Genomic DNA, 15695 nt, shown 5'->3' on the forward strand with positions numbered 1-15695 from the left:
AATCATATATGACTGTCAGACATTTTCAAGTGTTCTTCTGTCTCTATTGAGATGATCAGGTAATTCCGTCCTTTATTCTATTAATAGGCTATGTAACATTAATTTGTACCTTGGGTTCCTGGAATAAATCCCACTTGATTGTCATGTATAATCATTTATACATGTTGTTGGATTCAGTTTCTAAAAATATCATTAAAGATTTTTGAGTCCATGACACATATCAATCTGTTGTTTTCTTACAATATCTTTGGCTTTGAGATCAGGACAATATTAGCTACATAGAAAAAATTGGAAAGCATTCCTTCCTCAATTTTGAAAAGTTTTTCTAAATATTAAAAAATTTCAAATGCTTGACGTAATTTATCAGTGAAGGCATATGCTTCCAGGACTTTTAGCTGAGATTTTTAATTGATAATTAAATTTCTGTCTTTATTTTTGTCCAGTTCAAATTTTATGTGTTCTTGAGACAGTTTTGACAATCATTTTATTCCTAAGATTCTACCCATTTCATGTACAATTTGTTGGTCTAAGGTAGTGGTGGTGACACTATGGCACACATGCCATAGTGGGCTGTTATCACTGAATGCTCTAAAAGGTTTGCCATCACTGGTATAAAGTGTTTGGTAGTATCACTTTATACTGCTTTCAGTTTTTCTAGGATCAATAGTGGTTTCTTCTCTTCTTTCATTCCTAAATTTAGTAATTTGTATCCCTTCACTTTGTTTGGTTAGTCAAGCTAAAGTCTGTCAGTTTTACTGATCCTTTTAAAGAATCAATTTTAGTCTCATTCTTTATTTAAATTTTTGGTTTCTGCTCTATTCTTTACTATCCTTTCCTCTACTTGCTTGTACAAAAGCTTGCTCCCCTATCTAGTTCCTTTCTATTTTTTTTCTTTTTCTTTTTTTGGTACCGGGGATCAAACTCAGGCCCTAGCACTTGTGAGGCAGGAGGCAGCACCACTGAGTTAAGTCCCTGGACCCCCTGCCTAGTTTCTTAAGGTAAAGTTTAGGTTATTGATTTCAGGACTTTCTTTTTGGATACAGGGTTTTGAAGCTATAAATTTTTCTGCATTTCATAAATTATGATAAGCCCTTTTTTGTTTTAGTTCAGTTCAAAAATTTTTCTAATTTTCCTTGTGATAGCTTTCTTGACTCAAGAATTATTTGAAGTATTTATTTATTTAATTTAGTTATTTAATTTCCAAGCATGTGAGAATTTCCCAGAATTCTTTTGTTATTTATTTCTAATTTATTATTGTTGGGGTCGAAGATCATACTTCATATAATTTTAATCCTTTTAAATTTATTGAGACTTGTTTTGTGGCCAAGCATACTGTGTATTCTAGAGAATGTTCATAAGTGCCTGCAGTTATTGGGTGGGGTGATTTAAATCACCAACCAAGTCTCAGATTCACCCTTGAGTGGCACAAGTACAAACAGAACTAATGCAGCATAGTAATGACTTTGAAACTTAACTAGAATTGAAATCCACCCAAGGAAGATGAGCAAAATTGCTCTGAAATGAACTGGGTTGATGATCTGCTAAAACAAAAAATTCAACATCTAGAGAATTCTAAAAGAACCCGGAGATTACAAAATATTCAGTATATACTCTTTTGTTTTCACATTTTACTAGCAAGATTGAAGACTCATCCCTAATCTTGAGGGTATCAGTAATTCACTCCTTTTATTGCTTACCAGCATCCCACTGTATAAACAATATGTTTAGTTTTCACCTTCTGAGGAAAACTGGGTTGCTGAAGTTTGGGGACTTTGGGTAGTTTTGTTGTGTGTTTGTTCTGCCATGCTGGGGATTGAACCGGGAGCCTCACACATACTAGGCAAGCTATCTCTGTGTTCCATCCTCAGCAGCATGTTTGGGGCCTTTGTGAATAAAGCTGCTGTCCATATTTGCTCACAAGACTTTATCTAGACATGTCATTATGTCGTTTGGTTCATACAAATGGAACGGCTCACATATGGCCATTGCACGTTTTACTTTTTAAGAAAATGGACAGTTTTCTAAAGTAGTTGTACTATCTTACATACCTATTAGCAGTATATAAGAGCTCCAACTGTATCGCATCTTAGATAACACGTGGTATTAACAACTAACTGTTATGTGAACTATTCTAAGGAATGTACAGTGTTATCTCTTGGGTTTTAATTTGCATTTTCCTAACATCTTTTCATGTTATCTGTATATCTTCTTCTATAAGGTGTATATTTAAATCTTTTGCCTATATTTATTTGTCTTATTGAATTGCAAGATTTATTTTATATTTTAGGTACATTTTTGTACTGAGGATTGAACAGAGGGCCTTCACACTGAGCTACAAGCCCAGCCATTTTTTTTTTTTTTTTTTTGAGATAAGATTTCTCTAAGTCATTAAGTTTCCCAGGCTGGACTCAAACTGGCAATTCTCCTGCCTCAGCCTTCCACAGTACTGGGACTTACAGGTATGCACCACAATGTCTAACTAAATGTTTTTAAATATATGTTTTGTGAATTCTTTCTCCTATTCTCTGGCTTACCTTGCTTCATTCTGTTTTTTAATGGAGTCTTTCAAAGAGCAAAAGTTTTTAACTTTTCTGACATCTAATGTAGCAATTTTAATTTTAATATAATTTCTAGTTTTATTGCATCGTGGTAAAAAGTATCTTCTCTGAGGAATATACTGGAGTTTACTTTATGGTCTACTGAGTTTTATAACAGCTCCATGAGAGTAAAGATTTAATGTGTTGTCTCTAAATGATACAAAAGTAGATATACAGCTGTTCTATAAACTGTTTAGACTTTGCATTTGTACGTTTCCCACCCCATTCAATATATTAAACATGGAAAGAAATATATTAAAGCATTCCATAAATATCTATGTCAATTTATCCATGTATTCCTAACATTTTTTCACATTTGAATTGGGTACCCTTGCCTTTAACAAGCAAAAACAATACCTTTTTGTCATGTTTACTGATTTTTTAATGATTCTAATTCGTATGGTAGTATTATATTCATACTTTTTCCTTTTTAGCAGTTTTTAAAAATTTTATTAGTAAATGTTTACAATTTATTCAGTTTACAATCATCTTGGGGAGCAGTTACATGTACATATTATAGCTTCTTTCATTTGTTTTTTTTTAAATTCCCTTCCTCTTCTTTCCTCTTCCCGCTCCTCTTCTAGTTCCCCTTTCCCCTTTTGAGTACTTGTTGATATTATTTGTCTTAGCTCATGTTATGGCACATAGTGTTTACATTAATTGGGGTTATTAGGTTCCTGTACATCTTTATTCCTCTCATTTCCCCTTATCTTCCTCCTCAACCCTCGCCCCTGTTCCCTTGAACAACTTCCCTATTGCAAGAGACCCATTCCCTTGTTCCTTTCTATCCATCCATTATCCATCCTTATCAGTCCTTTGTACTTTGCCTCTCTAAAATGAGAGATACCATATAGTATTTAAGCTTGTGTGTCTCACTTATTTCACTCAACATTATATTTTCCAGGTGCAACCATTTTCCTACAAATGTCTTAAATGTGTCATTCTTTATAGCCAAGTAGTATTCCATTATATACAGACACCACATTTTCTTTATCCAATCACCTGCTGATGGGTATACAGGCTGCCTACAGGATTTAGCTATTACAAATTGTGCTGCTATAAACATTGGTATGCATGTATCGCTGTAGTATAATGACTTAAGCTCTTTGGGGAAAATACCTAGGAGAGGGATAGCTGGGTCATATAAATTTCTAATTTCAATTCCTCAAGAAATCTCCATACTGATTTCCATAATTTATTCACACTTTTTTCTAAATGTAATTGATATTTTCATAATTCATTTAATATAATTTTCTCTAATTTTGCTTGTGCCTTTTACAAACAGCATATTCATGTACGTAAATCTGCTTATCAATACTTTATTAGAAAAGTTTAACCTATTAACTGTCCTTTTTTGGATATTTTGTTTTATTTTTGTTTCTATTCCTTAGGCAGTATCTATTCTCAAGTTTTACTACAATCTCAAGGTTTTTATGAAAATGCACATCTTGCTAAATTTTATTAATGCCAATGGTTTGTTGAACCAAAATAAACTGGCATAAACAAGCCTCTGTACTTGAACAGTGAAACTGCCCCAAAGGGGACTCCGTATACAGTGACCTACAATCTAGCTTGATGTGTAAGCAGACAGTAACATAAACTAAGAGTATACTCTTGGAGTTTAGTATCTGAGTCTCAGCCAATCACAGCAGCTAACCCTTGAGTGATTTCCTGAGTGACAGCTGCCAAATTATGCCCCAATAAGGCAAACACCAACAGTACCATCAAATAAGGTTGTATCTTTTCTTATCTTTCTGGTTATAAAGTAGCTCACTATTTAAGGCATGGAGGTGTAATCATGAACCATCTTCAGTCTGGAATGCTGCCAGGTTCTAGATAATTTTCTTGCTCAAACAGACTTTGCAAAGTTTAAGTGGCCTTAGTTTTTCTTTTAAAAATTTATACATTTGAAAATTAATTTAACTTACTGTTACCCAATTTTAAAGATCTTAGGAGTCTCACATATTCATGACAAAGAGTATTAGATACCCTTCTTCTGTTCCAGTACTCAGGTTTTCCAGGGCCTGGCACATGGTAGCCAGGTATTCCACCTCTGAGCTACACCTGCAGGCCTATCCATCTTCTTCTTGATTTTGGTAATGTAACAGAGATTTAGATTAAAATTATTAAATTTGTATTTTATTCCTGACATATCTTCTTTTCCAGGAATCAATCAACATGAGCATTGTATGTTATAATGAGATTTTTCACAATTATTTAAATTTGTTTACCTCTTCTCATCCTTTTATATGATGGTACCCCCATGTGTGGGAAGTCTTGTGTTTTGTCTCTGGACTGTTTAATGTGTTCATTTATAAGGGTTGATCAAAATATGTGGCAAATGTTACATTTTAAAAATGTGTAAGACACACTGCCATCAATCTCCCTTAAGATACTCCTCTTCACTTCAAACACACTTGCCACTTTCTGAAGCAGTTCTGGAAGTCCTCTTTCACAAGTGTCTTCACAAGGTGTGATAAAAAATATGGCGAAAGCTGCTGCTGAATGGAAAAGCAGGGTTGTAAAAACACTAGAGGGTGTCTGTCCATCCTTCTTCGCTTTATTCTCAGGATTTGGCACCATGCAACTCTCAGCTCTTCCCCAAAGTCAAAATGATCATGAAAGGTAAGTGTTTTGAATAGATTCAGGATATCGAGGCAGCCGCCAGAGCACAACTAATGATACTAATGAAACAGGACTTCTTGAATTGCTTCATGAAATGTGAAAATGATGGGATAAATGTGTTTGAAGTGGGGGGTGGTATTTTGAGAGGGATTCATGGAAATTTGTCTTTTATTGTAATAATTTTTAAAAATTTAACATTCACTGTATTTTTGGCAATGTGTCTTTTACGATGATAAATTTTTTTTAAAACTTTAAATATTCACCATAGTTTTCAATTACATCTTGTAATACTTTCCTGAAAAAAGTGGTATACATTATTGGAGCTCTTGTACATAAGAAAATGTTTTTCTGTTGATTTTGTGAGTGAAAACTCCTTGGTTATATATAAGGTTGAATAATAATTTTTTGAGTAATAACTTTTCTTTTTCAAAACTGTTCAGCACCACTCCATTATTTTTCTAATTTCTTGGCCAGCATCATCCTGCTTAGAAATTTGCAGGATATTTTGTTTTTGAGGTTCAATTTTTTTCCAGGATATATCCAAGTTTCATTGTATTCATTTTTACATGACACATCGCTTTTTGTAAACATACTACCTTTCTGATTTTTTTCTGAATTTCCACAGTAGCTCATTTTCAGAAGTATGCTTTTATTCTGTAAGTGTTAAATACAGAAACCTTTTCCTTCTTCTACAGAATGTTCTCACAGGTTGCACCTTATTTGCCTGTCTATTCACTTTATTTATCCATTATTTCTGTTATGTTATTATTAAATCATCAGCCCCAGAAGTGCATTTTTTGAGTCCAAGATAACTATCATAAAGTCCATTTTTCTCAGAAAGTTGCATTATTTGCCACAACAATTTCTAATATTCAATTTTTAGCCTAAAATTCTTAACAATGTACTTAAAAATTCTTGCCTGGGGCTTTCTCCTTCAATGTTTTCTCTATTTCTTTAATTTTCAACCTTTTGGCTAGCTTCTATCAGCTCCATGGAATATTTGGACCAGATATATATCCTAGGGCCTCCCTCTGATCACAGGAGGGACCTGGGAAGAGATATACATCCAAGGAACAGGGAGGGGAAGTCTGCTTTCCAATATAAACTCTCAGCAGGAATCCAACTTTTGCCTCTAGGAGTGAATAAAAAACATAGAATGAAATCTTAGACCCCACTCTCAGAGCCTAGATCCCCACAAATTAGTATGAGCAGAAATCAACAGAAAACGAAAACAAAAAAGAAAACAACAGAAAAAACAGAGTTGCAAAATCTAAACCCTACAGGCTATGTCAAAGCCAAACATAAAATCTTCCTTAGGGACATTTCTAGTGTGTTTGGAACAACTGAATATTAAATCAGAGCAAGTACTGTAACATTCTTCATAACCAGGAAATCTTGAAAATAATCTAAATATACTTTAAAAAGGGAGCTAATAACTAAAATATAGTTACATTTATATTTAATATTAAAAGGATTGTGGGAGATCAACATGGTTAGAACATAGATATATAAATAAGCAAACAAGAACAATATGTAAGATCTCTATCTCATTTTTTAAAATTGAAAAATAAAACAATTATAAATGTTTATAGTATAAAATATATACTTTATGGATACTATATATGGACATTATATATGCAGTGAAAGTATAATTAACATATTTGTATTAATAAAATATGTTCTCTATATATGTATGCACATGAACATTATATGTATATAAAAGTACAAACTATACTCAAATAATCATACAAAATTAATTATAATAGTTTTCACAGGGGTGGTGAGAAGACAATAACATGATCAGACATGAATAGGAAAATTTCACCTGTCACACTTTAGTTTATATAAACAAAGCATCAGGAATTGTTGATTCTTCTTAATGAATGTCTAAGTGTTTGTAATAATTCCTCTTTTTTAAAATAATTTTTTAAATTCTCCCTCAAAACAAAACAAAAAACCACTTAATCTGTACAAGAATCAGGGACAGTTTTTGTCCTCCTGAACTGTGAGTTGAAAATAATTTACTGTAATTGATCAATAAAACACTATTTCATGGAATAAACAGAACCAGAGACATGGTCAACTGTAGCCCACACTCTATAGAAACAATCTGACTGGAGGTGGAGTTTGTTTTTTAATGTATACAGATCCATCCTCCCAGCAAAAATAATAGGCTTGCCATTACTATATTGTAGAAGAGACTTTTTGTTTACGTACTGCTGGGGATCAAACCCAGGTCCTCACACATACCAGGCAAGCACTCTAACACTGAGCTATACCCCTAGCCTATAGAAAGATCTTTTCAGTGATCATTCTGCCATTAAATCAAGGGGTAATATGCCTTCTCATTCTGAATCTCTAACCCAACTATATGGCTAATTTTGACAAAGCTTTTTTTTTTTTTTAAAGAAAGTGAAATGTTTCTGTCTCATTGAAGATGAGAACGTACTTTCCTACTGAGAGACTGACTTTCACAAAGGATAGTGTGTTTGTTCCTTACCTGCTCTTTCATTTCAGCATAGACCTTTTCTGAGTTCAGTTCCACCTGGAGCTTAAACTCTTCCAGAGCAGCATCTGCCTGCTGGGCCTGCAACCTCTGAACTTCAGTCACACGAGTGAGCTGCTCCTCTTTTTCCCTAGGAAAGTTCAGAAAAGCTTCAGAGATAAAATATAAAAGAACTATAGGCTTCAATGGAAGAACAATTGTTAGTGACTCTATAATGAAATTCAGTTTGTAATTTTCTCATACAAATCCTACAGAATTTTCTTTTAAAAAGTCAACAATAAAATAATTTGTCTAAGGAACAAAGGGTATAAATACACAATGTATATATGGTTGTGGGCATAACTATTTTCAAAGATTTCCATACAAACAAAACTGTAAAATCATGTGTTTCCATCAACTGATGAACAGATAAACAAAATGTGTGGTACATCCATACGATGGAATATTATTTAGCCTTTAAAAAGGAATGTAGTTCCACTATATTCTACAACATGAATGAACCTTGAAAACATTAAGATTAGAGAAAGAAGCCCAACATAAAAGGTCACATATTTTATGATTTAATTTATGTGAAATATGAGACAGAAAGTAGATTTGTTGTTGCTAGGAACAAAGGAGGAGGACTTGGGTATGGTTGTAAATGAATACGGGTTTCCTTTTGAGTAATAAGCATAATCTGGAATTTGTGTCAACAGTTGCATATTCTTGAAAATGTACTGAATCCAGTGAACTGTTCAATGAAATTTATGGTATGTGAATTATATTACAATTTTTTTTTTGTACCTGGGATCGAACTCAGGTCCTTGCACTTGCGCAGCAGGCGGTGAAACCACTGAGCTAAATCCCTGGCCCTATATCACAATTTTTAAAAAAACAATGAACCAATGAAAGATGCCTATCTACCAGCAATTGATCTGCCAGTGGTCAAAGCAACAGAGGCAACATGGTGGCCTGGAATTATTCTGCTGTCCTCCAGTACACTTGCCTAAAAGAACTGATAACCATCTCATCTCTCCAACCTCAAACCGAAACCATACAGTCAAAAGGGCCAAACAAAAGCAAAATATATTTTTGCACATTAACAGAAAGAAAAATAAAGGCTTTGGGTTATGAAAGCACACAAGTTCCTAATAATTAATGTGAGTTCTGACTAGGTGCTGGGCATTGAGCAAAATATTTTTATATATCTTCCCTCCCTTATTTTCTCAATAAACCTGCAAAAAAGTTATTTTACTCTTCCTTTTACAGAACACCAAACTGGGGTTTAGATACATTTTTAAGATGACTCCCTTAGTAATTGTTCAAGTCAAGATTTCAGTGGTGGCTGTCTGTTTCTAGAGTCCTGTTGTTGGCTCTCACACTATGCTGTTCTCCGTATTTTTCAGATAACATAACATTAACTTGGCTTATCATCCATTAAGTGCAATGGTACACCACATATATATACATACACATACATATACACGTATATTAAAAACATCACCTTAGTGCTAACTGTAACACTAAAGGATACTGGAGGATGTAGTAGTTTAACTTACCCAAACCCAATTTTAGAGAAGTATCAGTGAGGGAAAAAAACATTAGAAAACCATGATGCCACTGTCTTTTAAAAGGCAAGCAAAAAATAATATGAGCTTTTTGGGGTTGCTCAAACCTACATTTAAAACATGTAACTTCTAAGCTTTACTCTAAGACCATATTTATAATACAAAATAACCAAAATATCAAGCTTTCTCCTCACCAAACTGAAACCCTCACCAAATTGAAACTTTGTCCTCACCAAACTGAAACCCGTTTCTTCCATGTACCTGTTTTACAGGCATAGCCAGCATTTTTCTGACCTTTAGGATTGAATACTGCCCAAGGTGTGTGATGCCTTGCACAAGAACTAAGCTATTCCTGATCAAGATGCAGGCAAGGTAGAGTTCCAACTTACTGTACTTTACGGCAACAGGCTCAGGCTTCTAGAACTTCTCGAAAGATTTTCTTTACGTCATCCATTTTGATGGACAAGAACCTGAATATCTTTTTGTCCAATTTTCTTACATATTGCTAAAACAAAATGTCTTCAGTGTTAACTGATTGATTACTAAGTTCCAAGGCTTTAATATTATTAGTGTTATTGCTAATAATATTATTATTATTGCTTAGTTCCAAAGGCCATAATCTAAGGCCTATGAAGATACATTTTGGCCACTTTATATTAGTTCATAGATAATGATGATTAAAAACTGGGTATCATGTGAAGACTATTCCAGGGACATCACTACATAAAAGACACTCTGATGGCTAAAGGATTTTAATTTGGTCTGGTGCATTTTACCCTCCCTGTATTTGAATATCAGAACAGTGCATGGGAACAACATAGAGTTATATAAATTGTATTGGCTACCATGATCTAGACTAGGGCTGATAAATGGATGTATTCTGATATGATGGTCTCAAATGACTAGGGGATCTTGGAATGCTCTTCTGAGAGCAGAGTTTGAAGGAAAGACTGCTTTGGGTGATGGGTGGTGACCACACTGCAAAGCACTGGGTTAGGCGGAACAAGGGCTGTATATCTGCTACTCAGAGATCAGAGTGACTAGTTTATTCTGTTACTCTTTAATTTTTGAGGCCCTCCTACAAGCACTTGAGAAGATTATTACATATTTTGGATGAAAATTTATCACAGGAATGCCTTTGTTTAGTCAATCTGTAAATAGAAAAGAAATACTGGACAATTTTTTAAAACTTAAAAGTTTATATAATTTTAAATTATGTCCCATTAAGCAGACAAAAGAAAATCTGCTAACATCTTGCAAAAATATATGACCTATTGCTAAAATACCAACCTAGTTGATATTTTGAGAGTCAGTTGTTTCTACATTTTTTGCAATAATTCACATGGGTTATACTCAGCTAATATAAACACTTTCAATTTAATAGAACAAATCTTTTCTTCATTATGTCATTTTTACCTACCAAGTTTAATTCATATACTTTATAACTAAGTTATGATCACATAAATCAAAGTCATAAACTTTAGCCATCAATATATTTTAGAAACCACCCTAAAATATTAAAGCCTGGCACAATAAAGTATGTTGTTTTTAATAGACTATTTCTGTCCTGATTTACAAATAGTATACATTATTTCATATTAAACAGGAAGCATGGGGAAATGTGTTAAGTTTTCTAACTAGTTACCAGTCCCACCACATAAGCTGAGCTAACATAATAGTCAAGCTAAATATCAAAGAAGGTCTTGCTCAATGCAAATCAATGCTCTTGCTAAATAAAGCCATGACTAATACACTGAGCTCCAGTAATATTTAGGAATCTTCCTTCTTAACATAAATTCAGTTGCTATCTTAATTTAAATATGGAGGTGATTTTTATATTAATGAGAATCACTATACTTTCTGTAAGGTGATGACACTGAAGTGAAAACCATGAGCAAAGGTCTGCTCCTTGTTGCCATAAGAACAGTGCTCCTTTCTTTACCATCCCAAATACTGTATCCTACAAGCAAAAAAAAGTGACTTTGAAGATTTTTTTCCTGTGGAATTAGATGGGATGGTGAGTATAAATGCATCTTCAAATGCCTTAAAGCTGGGCCTCTATGAAGATAAAAAAGTGGAAAGAAAATTTGCTGTTTAGCTCAGATTTATTTATAAAACCCAATAAATTTTCCATATCTGAGTATATAAAGAATAAAGAAACAGAAGCAGCATTCTTACACAATCACAAACCAGCTCAGATTAAAGGATGTTCTGAAGTACATGATTATTCCAAAAGGACAATAAAATATAGGGGACTAATGGACTACAAGTTAGTATTTCTTGAGCTTTACAAGCTAATATTTTTATGTAAAGGCCAACTCTAATTTTAAAATCTTCCTTTGGTACATTTCTATACCAGCTCTTTTGACAATGATAGCCATGATCCAACATATATTCATTAGGCTTCACATTACAGTATATTTTATTTGCTGCCATCTTGGCATCTCCACTGGAAACTCCAAGAAAAACAAAACAAAACAAAACAAAGAAGTCTGAAAAAACAGCTAGAAGAGTCTCCATTTTTCTCTGGCTGGGCGGAGAAGACTTTTAAGAAGCAATATCGTGGTTCCGGTGCCCACCTTGCAAGTGCAAGGTCCTGAGTTCTATCCTGATATCAAACAAATAAACAAAAAAAGAAGCAATATCATCTGTGTTCTTGGCTGCCAACTGGAACTTAAATTAATTAGACTAATTTTAGCCAGAAACATTAAATACAATATATTTCACTAAGCATGGTAAATGAGTAAATTATTTAGCTTCTTATTGCACTTCTACAACCAGAGGTATCTTTTAAACTCTTACAAAACATGGTACATGCTATAGACATCAACATCAGATACTTCCAGAGTCAAAAATGAATGCCCAGTAAAGCGGGCCTCAGTTATTGATCTTAATATTGAAAACATGGAGAACACACCTATATCGATATCTACAGTCAACACAATCAATGTGTGCAGGACTACAAGACAAGGAAAGGGTTCTTCCTAAGAATGTCCTGAAGGAACCAGTCCTGATAACACCCTTTAAGTCTCATTTTGAACTTTGGACCTCCAGAACTATACAGTAACAACCTTCAATTGTTTTAAGGTATTACGGCAATTTGTTACAGCACTGATAGGAAACTAATACAATTAACAATACTTATATGTATCAAATACAATATATCAAGAGTATCTAAGGTATTTAATATATAATATATAAAATAATAATGCTATAAGGAACAAAATTGGAGTGGAGTATTAGGGAAAATGTAAGAAATCAGACAAAGAAAAAAATTATATAAGCTGAACTATGCTACAGCTTCAAATATTTGACATTTTTCTGAATGTTCAGTACTTGAATTCTTCCAAAGAATATTATCAGGCTTGAAAGACAACCTAAAAAACAAATTATTTCTCCAAAATATATTTACATTTAAGTATGAATGAGAAATAGCCAAGGGTAAAACTGTCCAAAGACTACACAGTTAACTCTAGACATCCTCCTACACAGAGATGCATTGGCCCAAATAAGCAAACTCTATGTTGTGTTAGTACAGAAGGTGAGACTGTTGTGAACCAAAACTTCTGGAAATAAATAACCACTAAGACTTCCTGGGACCAAAACAATTTTGGTTTTCTTGGGCAGATTTATAAGATTAGGTGCCAAAATAGAAAAGAACTGTGTAACAGATAATGAAGAATAGGTAATTAAAATCTTTAGGGAATCACAGAGATTATCAGCTATCCAGAAGCTTGCCAGTTCACATATAAAGTGAAAAAAATATATATATATATATGATAGTTTTAAGACCTTGCAAGGAAAGGATACTGGAAAATATTTCTGCATTGTTCATATCAAGGACACAATTCTGTCACGTAGTAGGTGTTCATGGTACCAATCCAATTCAAAATGTATTGAGACAATGTGCTATCTCAAGTTGCAGAGGAAGCTGAATATAAGAAAATCATATAATCACTCAAGATTAAAATGTAAATAATTTGTAAACAGAACTTTAGTACTATATTAGAAAGTTCAATGCATAAAAAACATCACATTTAAACAAAATATACTTTAAATAGTCATAGCAAATCTGAATTTGTCCTGTCTTTTTTCCTCCAAGAAATACAAGCTCACTTTAGCTTACAACAGAGTCACTAAATCTTTCACTGACTCATTCATCAAGCACTGGTTAAAACTAACTGCTTATTAACCATTAATTTACACTAAGGAGCAAAGCGCTAAGAGAAACCTAAGAAGGTACATGAAGTAAATAGGAGAAAAATGAAAATAAATACCAAGTACAACAGATGTATGTATGCAGGCCCTTAAAGAATTAGAAGATAGGATTCAGACAGATTTCATTCTCCTCCACTTAATGGGAAAGATGGATGTATAGGAAGCAGAGCTCTACTACAGGAATCATCATCCCACTGTAGCAGATCAAAACATCTTACAAGCCTTTCACAAGTGAATGCACTTATATATTATAATAACAGTAAGTATAACATAAAGAAAGCCAGTATAGTGCTCTGCATTAGAAGCAGATGAAGCATAATCTTAGCTCAAATGAGTTAGCATTGACAGGACTGTAGGTAAACAAACAATGAGGATCAACAAAAGTGTAATATTCTTGGACTAAATCAATGAGAAATTTTTCTCTTGCTACTAATGAAAATGTTCAAAAAAGTTACAGCAACAGGATAAATAAGTCCTAAAGAACTCTCTTCTTAGGACCTAATGATTGAGATTTACTAAGTCTTAAAGAACCATGAATGGGTGAAGCATCTTAGTTATGAATAGGAATGAAAAGTCTTAAAGCAGCCAAAAGCCTCTTAAGAACATATGGATTAGGGCTGGGGATTTAGCTCAGTGGTTTCACTGCCTGCTATGCAAGTGTAAGGACCCAAGTTCCATCCCCGGTACCAAAAAAAAAAAGAACATATGAATTTTACCTAGGAAGTCCATAAATCCTTTGAAGTCAACTAAATTTGAATTATGATTCAAAATAACTGGTTCTGGAATGAACTTCCTTAGAATTCATTATCAGTAACTCAGCTGTGGTCCAGGAACTGAAATAAGGGTACTGGCAGCAAATTTTCAGATCTGCTAAATACTAGATAAAATGTAAAAGCAATAGAAGAAATGGAGAAACTAAAGTTTGACTAAAGAAAAAGATATAAATGCAAGGAAAAATCAAATAATAGTGCATACAACAGTATAATAATATGTATAATACTATGTATAACAGTATTATACATATTAAATTCTGTGACAAATTTTAAGTGCTATAGAAATACAAAGAATGTAAATAAGGCAGGGAGAGTCGGTATAAGAACCAATCTCAGAACATCACATTTGTGTATAAAGTGAAAATTAAATCTAGTAAATAAATTTAATAAAAATATTTAAATAGTTTAAAGTTTTAAATAATTTTGTGTTAAGCTAATTAAGCCTATGAGTCCATAAATAAATTAAATGAACTCTGGCTCAGCCAATTGAAAAGCAATTAATTTTTGTGTCAAAATTACAAAATCTCAAGAAAGTGATCTTTAAAAATAAACTAGCCATGGTGTATAGTGAAGGAAAATGTGCTTAGTATCTTTAAATTCTTTAAACTCCCAAATCTCATGTTGTTTCACTTTTATATTTCCTGAATTTAAGAAAGAAGCTATTGATTAAAACTTCCATGAATAAATTATACATCACAGATGCAAAGCTTACATGCATACTCACTAATACATTTTATTTTATAGTGTTGTATCAGTAAATAAAAAGGAAATACACATTCTTCCTCTAAAATGATAAAAACCTAAATCTTCTGGAAAAGGCACAGGACTACTTCTTACTGGGGAAAGGAAGAAAGACAGTGTGAAGTGATTCAAACAGAATGATAAGTAAACCAAAGCCAGATCAAAGGAATAAAGAAAAAAGGCTGAAATGTGAAGCTGAAATATTTATTTCCTTCAAAAATATCATCCAAGCCTTGTCCCGGGGCAGTTGAATATTTCAAAGTAGCTGGAAAATATTCTCACTTATGTTCATCACTATGCACAAATAGATCAAATTTTAAGTAGGTATACTTTCTCCTATTTATCAAATATAAATGTAATATTTATCATGAGAGAAGTTTTTTGCTGATTACAGATTATGTTTATTTAAGAGGTATAACATATATATAAATAGCACATACATATAATATGTTTAAAATATTCATAAAATGTATATGTATTTGTAAAATATGTTATATTAAATATTTGCACATCTTTTTTCCCTCCTTACTACCACAGTTTTTTCATGAAATAAAGCAAATCTCCAGAAGAAGACTTATCTTTATTTCAAGACCATGATGAAAATGGCAGTGTATGAGATTTAAAAACAGGATTAAAGTTTTTTTGAGATATAAATATATGCAAACATTGTACTATTTATAAAAAGCAT

The 15695-nt window shown here is 33.0% G+C and overlaps 1 protein-coding gene across 12 annotated transcripts in view; it reads right to left on the reverse strand.

The window, feature by feature from the left end:
• The window catches only part of Cep112 (centrosomal protein 112), a 655204-nt gene that overhangs the window by 428904 nt on the left and 210605 nt on the right, over positions 1–15695 (reverse strand). For all 12 annotated transcript variants that reach the window (XR_015450293.1, XR_015450294.1, XM_087208582.1 and 9 more), the window contains one exon: positions 7723–7858. Coding sequence is in view for 10 of the 12 variants with exons in the window: in XM_087208582.1 (XP_087064708.1) it covers positions 7723–7858 (136 nt within the window). In the remaining 2 variants the exon portion in view is untranslated. The remainder of the gene's footprint in view (positions 1–7722; positions 7859–15695) is intronic.

Source organism: Heterocephalus glaber, unplaced genomic scaffold, assembly GCF_053883595.1.
Source record: "Heterocephalus glaber isolate CG9 unplaced genomic scaffold, H.glaber_assembly_v1.0 deba00000937, whole genome shotgun sequence".
Classification (NCBI taxonomy): Eukaryota; Metazoa; Chordata; class Mammalia; order Rodentia; family Bathyergidae; genus Heterocephalus; species Heterocephalus glaber.